The sequence below is a fragment of the Cupressus sempervirens genome, chromosome 3, assembly GCF_028749045.1.
Source record: "Cupressus sempervirens isolate cs-2001-9-10 chromosome 3, ASM2874904v1, whole genome shotgun sequence".
In the NCBI taxonomy this organism is placed as follows: domain Eukaryota; kingdom Viridiplantae; phylum Streptophyta; class Pinopsida; order Cupressales; family Cupressaceae; genus Cupressus; species Cupressus sempervirens.
The window spans coordinates 490451210-490467679 of record NC_143120.1 but is presented as its reverse complement, the minus strand read 5'-3'; the positions used below and the strand labels follow the sequence as shown (position 1 = coordinate 490467679).

The 16470-nt window shown below is 36.3% G+C and overlaps 1 protein-coding gene across 2 annotated transcripts; it reads left to right on the top strand.

Annotated features, from left to right (window-relative positions):
- The first annotated feature begins 5720 nt into the window (after nucleotides 1-5720).
- LOC149567306 (transcription factor GTE9-like) lies at nucleotides 5721-10922 on the top strand. 2 transcript variants are annotated; one of them, XM_089820488.1, is made up of 10 exons: nucleotides 5721-8371; nucleotides 8453-8504; nucleotides 8600-8755; nucleotides 8881-8954; nucleotides 9128-9188; nucleotides 9329-9406; nucleotides 9500-9615; nucleotides 9795-9861; nucleotides 9971-10101; nucleotides 10241-10922. In XM_089820488.1, exons 1-10 carry the CDS (start codon nucleotides 6755-6757, stop codon nucleotides 10508-10510), a joined length of 2622 nt encoding a protein of 873 aa, XP_089676614.1. In that variant the 5' UTR covers nucleotides 5721-6754; the 3' UTR covers nucleotides 10511-10922. The 2 variants fall into 2 exon arrangements, with proteins under 2 accessions (XP_089676614.1, XP_089676613.1); XM_089820487.1 differs by having other exon boundaries at nucleotides 9128-9197.
- The last annotated feature ends 5548 nt before the right edge of the window (nucleotides 10923-16470 follow it).

Genomic DNA, 16470 nt, shown 5'->3' with positions numbered 1-16470 from the left:
ATATTCTTTTCTTTTAGCATACTCCTAACACATTCAACAATTGTTCTATTTTTCCTTTCAGCTACACCATTTTGTTCAAGACTATGAGCCACTGCATATTGCTTAAGAATGTCGTTATCTTTACAAAATTTCACAAAATTTTCTAACGTATATTCCCCCCTTGATCTGATCTAAGAATCTCAACACTGTGAGTTGTTTTCTTTTCTACCATAGTTTTGAATTCTTTGAAATATTCAAAAACTACACTCTTATTCCTTAAGAAATACACCCAAGTGTATCCAGTGCAATCATCAACAAATATAAGAAAGTAAGATGCTCCCCCCAGTGATTGAGTTTGCATAGGACCACACACATATGAATGCACTAGTTCAAGAATAGTTCTTTCCTTTGTATTGGTTCTTATTGAAAATTCATTTATATGTCATTTGCCTAATGCACATCCATCACAACTGATTTTTTCATCTTTAAATGTTGGAAGACCTTGCACCATCTCTTTTCTTTGTAGAGAAATCAAATCTTTTAAACTTAGATGACCATACCTCTTATGCCATAGCTCTTCAATAGACACACTTGTAGAAGTCGTTGCATGATGATTTTCCATATTGATATTAAGTTTATACAAACCTCCTATCCTGATTCCTTCAGCAGTCACAGTATTTTGATTTTTAATATCTTTGACTTGGCAACCTCCCTTCGAGAACTCAACTTTTAGACCTTGGTCAGTAATAGTTGAAACTAAAATCAAATTAATTTTAATTCTTGGGACATACATAACATTAGAAAGTTGCTTCACATGGTCATTAGGTAATTGCACACTTATATCAACACATCCTTTTACATCATGTGACCTATTATCTCCTAAATAGATCTTTCTACCATCATCCTTCTCGCGGAGATTTTAAAACCAATTTTTATTGCATGACATGTGAATTGATGCTCTTGAATATATAAACCAATCATTATAAGATCACTTGATTCAACTGGAAGAGCAAAATAAAAAAGAAACAATTTTAAATCATGAAGGTTGTCACTTATTGTATCTGGATCACCATTCACAAAATTATCTTCATATTTGCTATTTTTGGACTCATTATACTTCTTTTTTCTACATTCATAAGCATAATGTCCAAACTTTCCATAGTAATTACAATTACCATTTTTCTTCATATTTGTATTAGATAATACCCCTTCACGATACCTCTTTTCATTGCTATACCCTTGATTGTGAAATTTGTTACCTTCATTATTCTTTGGCCATTGTTTTCCTTTGAATGGATTCTTGTCTTTTTCCATCAAAGTTGAATCTATACTTTGAAATTTGTTGTCCACATGCTTCTTCCTTTCTTCTTCTTCTAGAAGGATACTTGCGAAATTCTCAAAAGAAGGAGCATTTTCTCCTGCAACCAAACCAGTAATAAATACTTGATAATCATGCACTATTCCATTCAAAGTAACAGTAACTAAATCACTACTTGAAACTAACTCACCAATGTCAACTAATTTATCCCTTAAATCCTTGATTTTAGATAAATAACTAATAATATTTTCATTTGTTTCCATGTTAATTGAAAGTAACTTGCTCTTAAAAAACAAAATTTTGTTTGAATTTGTAATCTCATACAAACCTTTTAAGGCATTCCAAGTACCAGTAGAAGTAGTGATATCTCTTATATGAGGGATGATAGAGTCTTTTATAGACATTTGTAAAAGAATCTTGGCTTTGGTTTCTATTTTCTCCCAATCTTGAACATCATTTGGAGGTGTAGTAGGCTTAGCCTCAGAACAATTTACAATGCTCGACACATTATATCCCTCTATTAGAGTATGCATCTTAAACTTCCAATTAACATAATTGGAGCCATCTAACTTATTTGACTCAGTTAGATAAGAATCAGATAGACTTGTCATTTTTTAAGTAACCAAAGAACAAAAAATAATGGAAATTTACCAATTCTTGAACTCAAATCAAATTGTTGAACATATGCTAGTTGCAAATTTGAGTAAATCAACTCAAACATGGCATCTTCATAGCTTCTCCACTTCTAGAAGGTTAGATTATTCCTCTTTATTTATCAACTACTTTTACAACACTATCAACAAAGGTTGTACTAAGCAGGAGACAATAGAATAGGGCATTACAACATTCCTCAGCTATGATACCAAATTAAAAAATAGAACTGCAAGAATACTAAGCATAAAACAGAGCAAATGAAGAGCTCACTGATTTTGACTATTGAAAACAACATAAGCAATACATATTTATACACAAACTACAACCAATTACTCTTCTATAAAATTGAAAACAAACTCTACAATTGGTTATGACTAATTGACAAAAAAACTAAGCCTGGTTGACAACAAACTAGAATTGTCGACAACAAACTAGAACTATGAACATATCACCAGTTCTTTACATACTCTTATTAGATCTCAAACTATGACTCTCTCTTTGTTGATTTATTCCAACAATAACAACCATTTTTTAGAGTGGGCATAAGCTCATTTTAGAGGTAAAATAGAAATATGTATTCCTATTTCCCATTCTAACTGATAAACCAAATAGAAAATAGAAAATGTATTCCAAATTTTCTATTCCTATTCCACAACCAAACGAGCAAGAGTTATTCTACTTAACATTTTGTTTATAAGTGGTTGTGAGGAAGATAACACTTTTTAGCAATATGCACAGGTTCGAGTGTGAGCCAATTTGTAAATTTCAATTTGAAACCTTACTTTTATGAGAATTATCTAGATTGGATGGTCTATAAGAAAAAAATGAAGCTTGAAGCATCTTGCAGGAGATTGAGTAGTCCTGGTTTCCTGCCACTTCCATGTCTACTACTTGTTGATTTAATTTCTCTATGTTCATGAAATCCTTTTGTAACAGATTTGGAGAAGTTAGATGAAATAACATTTTAAACCCACAAATGATAAAACAAGAATTTTAAGCAATCAATGAACTTCTAGAAGACATTTATAATTATATTCATGATGTAAACTCTAACTATATATGTATCATGATGAATGGTTGTAAACAAAAATAATAGATTGGTCAGTTACTTGTTGTATTTTGATCATATGTTATTTATGATGCAAACATTCATGTTTTGACATTGGTCAACATACCTTTGGCATATATTGTTTTGACATGTGGTCAAATTGATCACTTTGGCATATTGTTTTCAAATGTAAGTTGTCTTGACACTTTAAACCTAGTTTGATTTTTTTATTAATATATTTTATTAAGCATGCTTATTCAATACACTATATTATTGTATGCGTGAAAAGCTAGCCTGTTGGGAGCATGCGTAAACATGCAAATGTTAGTTGTTCATATGCATATCAAAGATTTTAAACAATTTGAAAACAACTAATGTTAGAGTTGAGTTTTATAACTTAATACAACCGAAAAGAAAGAGTTCCCACACAACCTCAAAGCAGCTCAACAAGGGTGCCCATAAGAGGCCTTGTTGGTGTGCTTTAGATTGTGGGATGTGAGTGTGCTCTCAAACACAACTATGAATCCCAAATGATATGAAAATGCAATATGAGAATGAAGTATGTGAATCTCATACTAAAATGAGTGTAGAATACCTTCAAGAAATGACTATGAACAAGGCAATCTCAAAGGATTGTAGAGATATGAGTATGAAATGGAAAAGCAATGAAGCAAACTAACAATAATAATCTATCACGAGATGAAAGCATAAGTGCAATAATCTAACATCTACCAAAAGGGTTAGTAATATGCAAATTTCTAAAATAACTAGAAAACTTTAAACACAAAATACCATGATAACAATGCAAACAAGGGAGATGTAAAATACTTGAGACAAAGGCTCTATTTATAGGCTTGATGGGGGCCTTGAGGAGGTTGCATCTATGTGGCATCCACATAGGTGCCACAAAAGAGATACATGGGCTAAAGGAAAAGCCATGCAAAAGTCAAAAAAAGCCTTTATGGTTGAGAGACCCAAGGTGTGAGGGACAAAGTGTAAAAGTACTTTTTTGGAGAGTTTAATGAAAGGAGGCTCCTTGAGCCTTGTGTTGCTCACACATGTGAGCAACCACTTAGTTGATAAAGAGGTGATTAAAAGAGGCTTAAGATAAGTTAAGTGGGTTTAAGTAGTGGGTAGGCCTAGAAAGATGAGAATGATGGGTGTAGACTAGGTTTTAGGATGAGATTATGATTAAATTAAATAAGATTTAACTTAATCACAGGATTGAAGAATATAATAAAGTGGAGGAAATTAAATAAATTAGAATTTATTTAAAAGAGGATTTATGGAGCACTATGCATTAAATGAATTTAATACATTAGAAGAGAAGTATTCAAATAAAATAAAAATACATAAGAAAAATAAACCTATTTGATTAAATAAATTCAATTAAATAAGTAGAAGAATATGACAAATATAATTAATTAATAAATAAATAATTATAATGTCAAAGAAAATATTAAATGAGTTATTATAGCATTTAGGACAATTTTAAATGTTTAAAATAATATAGTTTTTGAGAAAATTATGCCTCATATTTAGAATGGATTCTTGATAGATTTCCAAATAATAACACAACATTCACTTACAACCAAAAAAAATAAAAATATTTCCCTTCTTGACATACACATTGCACCTTTAGATACAAATACTAGTAATTATTAAATTTTTATCTTTACTATTATAACAGAATGACACTTTTTAAAATAAAAAAACTAAATAAATATAAATAAATATTTCCCTTCTTAACATACACATAAATATAAAAACTTCTTAAAGATATCCCTTCTTGACATACACATTGCACCTTTAGATACAAATGCTAGTAATTATTAAATTTTTATCTTTACTATTATAACATAATGACACTTCTAAGAAGAAAGAAAAATGTAAAAGCAACTAATCTCACCATCACCACGTTATAACATCTAAGATATCTAAAAGATTAAATCTCACTCGATTTCTTTATTCCTCCTCTCGGATTACCTTTTCCATAGTTTGAATTAATAATATTTTATTAAATTAACTATTCATTTTTCTCATAATACTAATTATTTAATCTTATTATCAATTATTAGGTTTTCTATAATATTAATTATTAATATATTTTTATTGTACTATTTAATTTATTAATTATTCATATTTTCGTAATATTATTAATTTAATTTGATTTATTAATTATGATTTTTTTCTGTAATATAAATTATTTAACTTTACCTATGGAGATTCTCTTTTAACACGGTTGTATGTGCCGCCCACGTCTGGTTAGAATTGTGCTCCAAATACGTTGGAAAGAATCCTGCCCGTTAGATGGGACACATCTACGCTAGGGCAGTTAATGGACACGTGCGTCGTCGGTGGAGAGCCGTGACAGTCCAACTTCAAGTTCAAATGTTCGTTTCCTAAACACCGCGCAACTCTAGACCATCGCAACCGTTCATTCGTTGCAAAGCGCCCACTGTTTAACATGGTTTACCGGAACAGGCGGGAAAGCCCTAACCGAGATCCGACATATGCGCCACGTGGCACGTGGGCGTGAACGATCGAATCGCCACCGTCGGATGAGGGAATAGAGATGGCAGTAGTCAAGGAAGCTTCTCTCCTATTTGCAAACGAGGGAGGGCCGTACGATTCAGGAAATGGACGGTCCCGATCGTGGGGAGTAGGGGCGGAGCTGGGGTTTGCCGCCTTTAAGAAGAGGAGGTTTGCCTCTTCTTTTTTGATCATTGCCTGCGAAGGGCACCCATTTTTTCATAGTGCGATTCGTTGCTGGCCGCTTCCAGGAGGAGGAATTTGTTCATTCGGAGGAGTTTTGTGCTTCAAATCATCATTTTTTTTGGGATGAGATGATAGCGGAGGATGCAGAATCGATTGGTCAAGTGGCTCCCGAGGATTAGGAAGGCGATCATTGTTCCAGCATCTGGCCAGGCTTCCATTTTCATTTTTCTCCATTCGAAAGGCGATCGCGTGGGCGGTATGCTTCTCTGAGTCCATAAGGCCGGCTGTTTTAATCGGCCAACGAAGATTAGGGTTTCCAAGTCCGTGGTTTATCGGCAACCGGAGATTAGGGTTTGCCGGTCCGGGGAGGTCGAAGTTCATTGCTTGCCAAGGCTGAAAGATCGTGAAGAAGGTCCCTTGTTTTGTTAGATTGTAGATAAGTAGTCCAAGCCTTTTCTTTTCCTTCGAGAAGATTTTGTTGCTGGAGCCCTAGCTAAGTGGGGATTCTGTCGGAACCCTAGATAAGTAGGGTTTTTTTTGATTTTCAGGACGAGCAAGATTTTGTTGATTAGACTTCCGTGTGGACGCTGTTCAAGACACTAGGGTTTCAAGGCCGTTATTTGAATTCTTTGGAATTTGTATTTTAAGTTGCGGATTTCTGGCAGTTGTTTGGTGGCGTCGCTAAGTGTGGCAGCTATATTGCATGTTTGATCTATTAATTGTGCTATTAAAGCTCCGTTGGGTTTTTGCTCAAGGTCAGGTCTCTTGCCATTGTGATTAATTGTTCTCCTCTCTGTTGGCGCCTTGACTTGTTCTTACTGCTGCTGCCAATCACACTTGGTGGTAGATGCATACTGATGTGTCTGGTGTTCGTCATTACTGGAACATAGAGGGCGAGAAAGGGCGAAAATCTGATTCTTAGATTACTCTTTTTGTTGAGCTTGTTTCTTATGTAAATATTGAAGGATAGGCGTAGAAATCAGACATGTAAAGTATGCCTTGGAGGCTATTGATATCATTTGTTTAACATCGACCGTATGGCATCCGCTCTCTATGCAACGTATGAACAACACCAGGATCAGAATTTTATCTCACGGAAATATAGTTTCGATATGAGGAAAACAACGAAGGGTGTATATCCTACTGATTATGCTGCTCCAGGTGACTACCCAATAGAGACGACCGGGGATTCAGAGGGTTTCAGGGGTCACCGTCCGTTTGGGAGGTCTGGTAGTTTCGCTACAAGGGCTGAAGTTGACAAGTCTGGTAGCTATGGCGGATATGGGGCATCTAGCAGGGTTGATCCAGAACCAACTCCCTCGGAAGATTCCTGTACTCCCAAGAGGAAGTCCATTAGCTTGAATGCTGATAGAAATGAGGCTTTCAATGTGCCCGTGCAAGTTTATACCATTTCTGCAATGTCCGGAACTGAGCGGAGGGAGTTGGGAAAGAGACTTAAAGTTGAGTTGGAGCAGTTGCGATCTATGCGTAGACAAATTGAAAACAAGGTGCTAAATGCTGTAGCCGTGTCTTCTTCCAGCGATCTGCCTAGTTTCGGATCTGGGCACGAGAATTCCAGGCTTGAAAATGGACGAGTTAATGGCGGTAACTTGACTGCGCCTACTATTCAGATACCTCCTCCAGGAAATCTCAGTGGCAAAGATAAGAAAAAAACTCCCAAGGCCGTTCAGCCTTATAGTAGTTCAGGATTTGTGTCTCCAAAGGACAAGACAGTAGCAAGTCAATTGGATAGACAGAAAAGTAAAGCTTTGGGCACCAGCGGGGTCAAACGCAGCCATTCAGGTAAACTTGACGGTAGAGATGAGAAAAGACTCAAAGAAAATCATCCTCTTCAACTGCCAAAAGCAGATCCCAACACAATGAAACAGTGCAGTACATTACTGAGGAAGCTCATGGTTCATAAGCATGGCTGGGTTTTCAACACACCCGTCGATTATGTTAAACTTGAAATTCCCGACTATCCTAAGGTGATAAAGTACCCGATGGATTTGGGAACTATTAAGAGCAAGATAGAGAAAAATGAGTATTCAGGCCCGCGGGAATTTGCTGCTGATGTAAGGCTGACATTTGCAAATGCAAGGAAGTATAATCCACCTGCTAATGATGTCCATATTATGGCTGTTCAGCTGAGCGATTTATTTGAAAGCAAATGGAAATTCCTTGAAAAGAAGCTTCCTGATGCAGCGCCCCCGGCCTCTTATACGAATAATAAGGTTGCCCAGTCAAATTTGGTACCAAGACAACCTCATCAACAGTTGCAGCAGCAGCAACATCAGCCGATTTATGATAAAATTACAGACAAACCTAAACAAAGCAACAAGCCTAAGGCTCTCCCTGCACCCTTAGAGCATAAACAGAAATTGGAATCAAACAAACGTCCAATATCAATGGAGGAAAAACAGAAACTCAGCAGAGATCTTGAATCATTCACTGATATGCCTGATCTTATAGTTGATTTCTTGAGGAAGCACTCTGATCTGAGTCAGAGTGAGGATGAAATTGAGATTGATATCGAGACGTTTGATAGTGACACATTATTGGAATTACGAAAGATTGTAACCAATTGTCTCAATAGTAGAAATCAATGTTTTGCTTCGAAGAACCTACCAAAAGCAGAGCCTAGTGAATCTGAGGTGGGTTCTGTTTCTATACTATTTCATTAAAACTCTTCTCTGTTTTGTCCGAGTCTGACCGACCTATGGCACCCTGTGCAGCCTCCCAGTGGATTAAGGCAGCGCAGTAGATCTCCAGTGCACAACCGAAAAGGTGTTGTATTCACTTTTCAACTAAAATTTTTCTTCCTTGTTGACATTTTAAAATAATTTCTCAACTGAACTTGTAAAATGGTGATTATTGAACAGGTGGTGATCCGGGAGAGGAAGATGTTGACATTGGGGACAATGATCTCCCTGCTTCACATTATCCCCCCGTGGTGATTGAAAAGGATACAGGAGGCCGGAATAGTAAATGTAGTAGCTCTTCGAGCTCTAGTAGTGATTCAGGGTCTTCTTCTAGTGGTTGGTTTTTGAATTTCTCCGCTTTTTTATTTATTTGATTCTGAGGTTTCATTTTTTGGTTTGTTTTTGCGTTAAGTTCCGGATATTGTATGGAATGATAATTTTTTTAAAATTCTTATTTGCAGATTCGGACTCTGCAAGTTCTTCAGGCAGTGACTCTGATCTACCAAAAGCACCATCCCCAAATGCAGTTCCTAAGGTAGGAAGATACAAGGCTGTACAGCTTTTGAGCCCTGTAAGAGTATCCTATGTAATATGCTATTTTGGATGACACTTTAAAGGGGTTCTACAGATTTTTAGTAATTTGCAGGTGTAATAATATCATGTAACATGTTAAAGTTCTCTTTGTGTTCGCTTCAATTCTTATGGCAGGAGCCAATGGGAAAAGGTGCTGAATGCAATCAAAGAACCAGTCCTAGCGTGGAAACCCATGGTGCGAAAAGTGCGTTCTCTCTTTAGGTTCTTATTATACTCAGATTTGATGATGATTTTCTAGTTGTAAAGTTTCCATGCAAGTTGTGTTGCTTATCATGCATTCAATTGATTTTATTGAATTAAGACATGTCTGTGCAGGAGCTGTGAGTGAGTTGGATGAGGAGAATGTTAATTCAAAGCCAACTTCTGCCATTGAAGCAGAATGTCATCAAGAAGGTATGGTTTAGCACGTGTCAAGTAAAATGGTGGCAAGTTTTGAAATTTATTGTCACTCTGGAGCCTTATGCTTGCAATATCGTCATTTGATAGGGGAGAGTGCTCCATCTGAGAGACAGGTCTCCCCAGACAAGCTATACCGTGCTGCCTTGTTAAGGAGTCGTTTCGCTGACACAATCTTAAAAGCACATGAGAAAACCCTTAACCAGGTTGGTTGACAGGACTGAGAACTGGGTGGGTGAGTGGTTGCATTGCCACTGTTTGGGAAAACTATTGTTCCATTAGTGTGTTGGATATCTGTGTCCATACAGAGGGTTGAATGTTCTTTTTGAGAGTAGGTTGCTTCTGAAGAATCGGAATGATTGTTTATGAATGTCCTATCCATCAGGGTGACAGGGGAGATCCAGAGAAAGTGAGACGTGAGAGGGAGGAACTAGAAAGAAGACAACGGGAAGGTAAACAATTTGGTTTGTCACCATAGTGACTGTGCAGTCTGGTTATTGTTTTGGGTGCTGTTTTTTGGTAGGTATTATGTTTATTGCTTTGTTGTTTTACACTTTCTAGAGAAAGCAAGGCTTCAGGCAGAAGCAAAAGCTGCCGAAGTGGCTAGAATGCAAGCTGAAGCAGAGGCTGCAGCTGAAGCAAAACGGAAGCTGGAAATTGAACGTGAGGCTGCACGTTTGGCTTTGCAACAGGTAGAGGAATTGAGATCTTGGCATTTCCTGCTAGTTGTCACATGTTTCCTAAAATATTCCAAATTTTAGTGGGAAAACAATATGAATGGATATAGACGAATTTGTAATAAATTTTCATTGCTTTCTTAACCAATGACAGATGGAGAGAACTGTAGAAATTGATGAGAACTCCCAAATTCTTAAGGACCTGGAGATGCTCAGAGGTTCACAACAGCTTGATCATGTTGCCAGTTCTGGGGATGAGACGAGCCCTGGCCACTCTCAAGATGGTTTGCCATCCTTTCCGATGCATGGAGGGAATCCCTTGGAGAAATTGGGTTTGTTTATGAAAATGGACGATGAAGAAGAGGAAGAGGCGGCTCATTCTGCACCTGCAAATGGTGATGTGGAGGAAGGAGAGATAGATTAGACAATACTGCAATGAGCTGTATATTATTTTATTGCTTTATTCTTTTGTGAGAGGTAATGGGATTTGGATTTCATAAGCCCCTTCAAGCCCCCTTCTAAGGCCCTGAAGCAGTTGATGTCGAAATTTTGAGTGTGGGGACCTGACAGTTGATATGGAAAGTGTGTTATGTAATATCGATTGGGTAATGCAGCAGGAGTTAATTCTGTTACTCTTAATGTTAAAATGAGGGATGGTAAAATAGAGAGACATTCCACACTTGGCCATATTGTTTGGGCCTTCGGATGAAGTCCATTTCACCACAATCGCTCTGATAGTATCCCAGTTTTGGTTAGATCAACCAGTGAAATGAATGAAAAATATTGTATCACACTTGTTATGAATGCCAATTTTTCAACCACATCAGTTTGAGCAACTGTTGTATGGCCTTATGTTTCAACTGAGATTTTTTTAACTTAAATTTCAGAAGATATGCAAAAAATTAAAATGTACGGGTATCTTTCTTTGTACTTGGTATACAAGATATCAATCTCAGCCATTGTTGATATTACTGGATTTTTCCAGGGTGAATTAAAATCTTGATGATGTAGCTCAAATTATTAAAGGGTAATATTTTCAAACCAATGTTGATGATATATAGGACTCGAGAGTAAATTGTAACTTTTTTCTTTGGCGATGATGTCCAGCAGACTAATGTAACTTTTATGAACTGCTTCTATTTAAATGGGATCCAAAAAGGAAAAAGTAAGTTGATTGCAAAGCAGTTGAAATGAGCAATAGAAGGTTGGAAATGTTTTGAGGTTCTTGACAGGCTTCTTGTAGAAGTGAAAAAAAATAATGCACTAGTGCCAGTAAAACCACTGAAAAGTAAAAATAATTGGACTGTAAAACAGGTAAAATGAGCAAATAGAAGCTTTGGAAATGTTATGAGGTTCTTGACAGGCTTCTTGTCATTTTATAAAAAGTATTCCCAAGAGCCAGTAACTTTTTATACATGTGCATAATGGGATTATGTATCACTTATGCCCTTTTTAATGCCTTCCAATGTTCATTTGTAATATAAGATTGGAAATGTTACGAGGTACTTGACAGGCTTCTTGTCATTTGATAAAAAATATGTATGTGTCAGTAAAACCACTAGGAAAAGAAAAAATAATCAGGTAAAATGAGCATAAAATGAGCGATACTAGGTTGGAAATCTTATGTTGTTCTTGATAGGCTTCTTGACATTTGATTAAGTAGTATGTGCACAAGAGCCAGTAACTTTTTATAGATGTGCATAATGGGATTATGCATCAATCTCAATGGTTTTATAATATTTGAACCTTATATCCACTCTCATTTTCCGTTAGGATGTGGATGTATTTGCAAATGGTGAACTTTTGAATTGCAATGTTTATGGATGATCAATGTCGGAACATTTTAAAATCATATCCATTTTGCCTTAGCCTTGAAGTGTAATTGAGGATGAAAATGGCCAATCATATTGTTCATCTTTATTTCCCTTTATTCTGTGTCAGTGCCTATAATGATTGATTGTCTTAGTGAACAGAATCACAGCATTGCTTAATTATTAATTTAATGCATATTTGGGGTCGGGGCATTCAGACATAGTTTTGCATGTCATTTGAGAATCCGTGTTATCAATTCATTTGGTGCCTCTAAATGCAGACTATTTGACTAAACAAAATAATGTTTGATATGGCTTACAAATTTTGGTGCTCTCTGTGATTCTGCAGTGTGGATGATGAAGGTACTCATATGTATAACTTCACTGTAAGTGTTAAATGGAATATTAATGATGTTAAGAACCGTCTTCATTGTGGATGGCAAAGGTTTGATTAACGCACAAATATATTCTTGAAATGTTAGTTTTAAGAATTGCTTGTAGCTGTAATAAAGCTGTTGTTTAAAGTGCAACAAGCAATGGAGTTACAAAATGAGTGTGAAGTAGAGTTAAAGTTGAAATTATGATCTTGAATGTGTCATTTTGCTTAAAGATAATGTTGTATGCTGACTTTCCTCCTGAACTTATGTTTGAATGCACTAGCTGTTGACATGCAATTTTTTCAACGGGTACTCATATGTATAGCTTCACTGTAAGTGTTAGATGGAATATTAATGATGTTAAGAACTGTCTTCATCGTGGATGGCAAAGGTTTGATTCACGCACAAATATATTCTTGAAATGTTAGTTTTAAGAATTGCTTATAACTGTAATAAAGCTGTTGTTTAAAGTGCAACAAGCAATGGAGTTACAAAACGAGTGTTAAGTAGAGTTGTAGTTGAAATTATTATCTGGAATGTGGCATTTTGCTTAAAGATAATGCTGTATGCTGACTTTCCTCAACTTATGTTTTTTAATGCACCAGCTGTTGACATGCAATTTTTTCAACGCTATGTAGTTTCCTTGTTTGAATGCCTACGACTGTGTGATCTTTGAATGTCAACTTAGTGTATCTCTTTTTATTATATGAACACATGTATTTACAGTCAAGTAAGGGCCGCTGAAGAGTATTTGATATCTTTGACATACTGGATGTAGCCTTGCTGGGATATGATTCTACAAAGACACCATTGACTGTGGGGCTTCTCTTCTACTGGTCTGCAAGGAATCTTGGTGCAGTCGGTTGCAATGTTTTGATACATATTATATAGTACGCTTATAATTCTCTGTGACTAATGCTTTTTGCTTCTACTTTGCAATTTCCATCGGTGAGCTTCTCTTCTACTGGTCTGCAAGCTATCTTGGTGCAGTCGGTTGCAATGTTTTGATACATATTATATAGTACGCTTATAATTCTCTGTGACTAATGCTTTTTGCTTCTACTTTGCAATTTCCATCGGTGAGCTTCTCTTCTACTGGTCTGCAAGGAATCTTGGTGCAGTCGGTTGCAATGTTTTGATACAAAGACACCATTGACTGTGGGGCTTCTCTTCTACTGGTCTGCAAGGAATCTTGGTGCAGTCGGTTGCAATGTTTTGATACATATTATATAGTACGCTTATAATTCTCTGTGACTAATGCTTTTTGCTTCTACTTTGCAATTTCCGTCGGTGAGCTTCTCTTCTACTGGTCTGCAAGCAATCTGGTGCAATTGGTTGCAATGTTTTGATACATGCAATCTTTTATATGTAATTGTCCTCTGTGATGAATGCTTTTGCTTATACTCTTCAATTTCCATCTTTGTCTTCATTCTACGCGACCTTTCTTTGGGGTCCTTTGTAAAAAAATGTCTGAAGGCTCTTTTTTATGTCAGGACTACAATTTGCATAAAAGTTTCTGCTGCAAGCCCAGGATTGTCTTGTATCTGGGGTTCTGGAGTACCCTTTTAATTTTTCAGTTTTTATCTCCTTCAAAAAGCTCTGCATGCTTCAAGAATGTTTTTTCATTTTTGTCTCTGTAATTTGATCTTATTGAACTGCCCAAAAATGTTTCTGTTAGAAACCTAATTTAAACCGAGTAAGATTATCTGTGGATACAAGTGATCAAATAATAGCATTATTTTACTGAAAGCATAATTTACCCATGATTCTGCTCCTTAATCAGAAATGATCATCCTAACTCCAATTTAATTTTTGTACCTTATCTTGCAAGATTCTGTGGAGGACTAATTGTGCAGGATATGATTCTACAAAGGCACCATTGACTGCGGGGCTTCTCTTCTACTGGTCTGCAAGCAATCTTGGTGCAGTTGGTTGCGATGTTCTGATACATATTATATAGTTCACACTTATCCTCTGCAACGAATGCTTATTCTTATTCTTTGCGGTTTCCATCAGTGAGCTTCTCTTCCTGCTGGTCTGCAATCAATCTTGGTGCAATCGTTGCAATTTTTTGCTTTTACACTGCAATTTCCATCGGTGATATGTTCTTTTGATTTAGTGCATATCTATCAAGCTCTGTTCTCTTTCATCATGGTCACATGCAATCATATATATACTTGTTCTCTGTGATGAATGCTTTTGCTTATATTCTGCAATTTCCATCAGTGATATTTTCGTTTGGTTTAGTGCGTGTCTAACAGGTTCTATTCTTTTTTATCATGGTTACTCACCCCACTTCTACTTCTGTGAGAAGTGTTTGTCTCCAAAAATCTCTTAAGGCTGTTTTTTTATGTCACAGGACTACAATTTGCATAAAAAGTTCTGCTGCAAACCCTAGGATTGTCTTGTATCTGGGATTCTGCAGTACCCTTTCAACTTTTCAGATTTTATCTCCCTCAAAAAGCTCAGTATGCTCCAAAAATCTTGATGTCCCAAATATACTTGAAGCTGCTGATATGTTTACTACCATACAGGTAAATAGGTCTGTAACCAATCTTGTCTAGTTCTGAAATTTGCCTATTTGGCACAGTCAAGAATCTTTTTGTCATTGTTATTTATGTAATTTGAACTTTTTCAACTGCCAAAAAATGTGTGTTAGAAACCTTTTATAACTGAGCAAGATTATCTGTGGATACAAGTGATCTAATAATAGCATTATTATGCTGAAAGCATGCTTTGCCAATGATTCTGACCCTTAATCAGAAATGATCATCCTAATTCCAATTTAATTTGTCTACCTTACCATGCAAGATTCTGTGGAGGACTAATTGTGCAGGATATGATTCTACAAAGGTACCATTGACTACAGGGCTTCTCTTCTACTGGCCTGCAAGCAGTCTTGGTGCAGTCGGTTGCAATGTTTTGATACATATTATATAGTACACACTTATCCTCTGTGATGAATCCTTTTGCTTGTACTTTGCAATTTCCATCAGTGAGCTTCTCTTCTACTGGTCTGCAAGCAATCTTGGTGCAACCGGTTGCAATGTTTTGATACATGCAATCTTATATATACTTGTCCCCTGTGATGAATGCTTTTGCTTATACTATGCAATTTCCATCAGTGATATGTTCTTTTGATTTAGTGCGTGTCTAACAAGCTCTATTTGTTTTAAGAAGTGTTTGTCTCCATTCTACGTGACCTTCCTTTGGGTTCTGTGGAAGAAAAAATCTCTGAAGGCTCTTTTTTTATGCCACAGGCATAAAAAGTTCTGCTGCAAACTCTAGGATTGTCTTATATCTGGGATTCTGGAGTACCCATTTAACTTTTTGGTTTTTATCTCTCTCTAAAAGCCCAGTATGCTCCAAAAATCTTGATGTCCCTAATATACTAGGAACTGCTGATATGTTTACTACCATACAGGTAAGAGGTCTGTAACCAACCTTGTCTAGCTCTGAAATTTGCCTGTTTGGCGCAGTCAAGAATCTTTTTGTCATTGTTATCTATGTAATTTGATCTTTTTGAACTGCCAAAGAATGTTTGTGTTAGAAACCTATTTATAACTGAGCAAGATTATCTGTGGATACAAGTGATCAAATAATAGCATTATAATTTATTATACTGAAAGCATGCTTTGCCAGTGATTCTGACCCTTAATCAGAAATGATCGTCCTAATTCCAATTTAATTTGTCTACCTTACTGTGCAAGATTCTGTGGACTAATTGTGCAGGATATGATTCTAGAAAGGCACGATTGACTGCAGGGCTTCTTTTCTGCTGGTCTGCAAGCAATCTTGGTGCAATGTTTTGATACATGCAGTCTTATATATACTCGTCATCTGGGATGATTGCTTTTGCTTATACTCTGCAATTTCCATCAGTGATTTGTTCTTTTGGTTTAGTGCGTGTCTACCAAGCTTTTTTCTTTTTCATCATGGTTACTCACCCCACTATTACTTCTGTGAGAAGTGTGTGTCTCCATTCTACGTGACCTTTCTTTGGGGTCCTGTGGAAGAAAATCTCCGAAGGTTCTTTTTTTATGTCACAGGACTATAATTTGCATAAAAAGTTCTGCTGCCAACCCTAGGATTGTCTTGTATCTGGGATTGTGGAGTACCCTTTTAACTTTTCAGTTTTTATCTCCCTCAAAAAGCTCAGTATGCTCCAAAAATCTTCATGTCCGTAATATACTAGG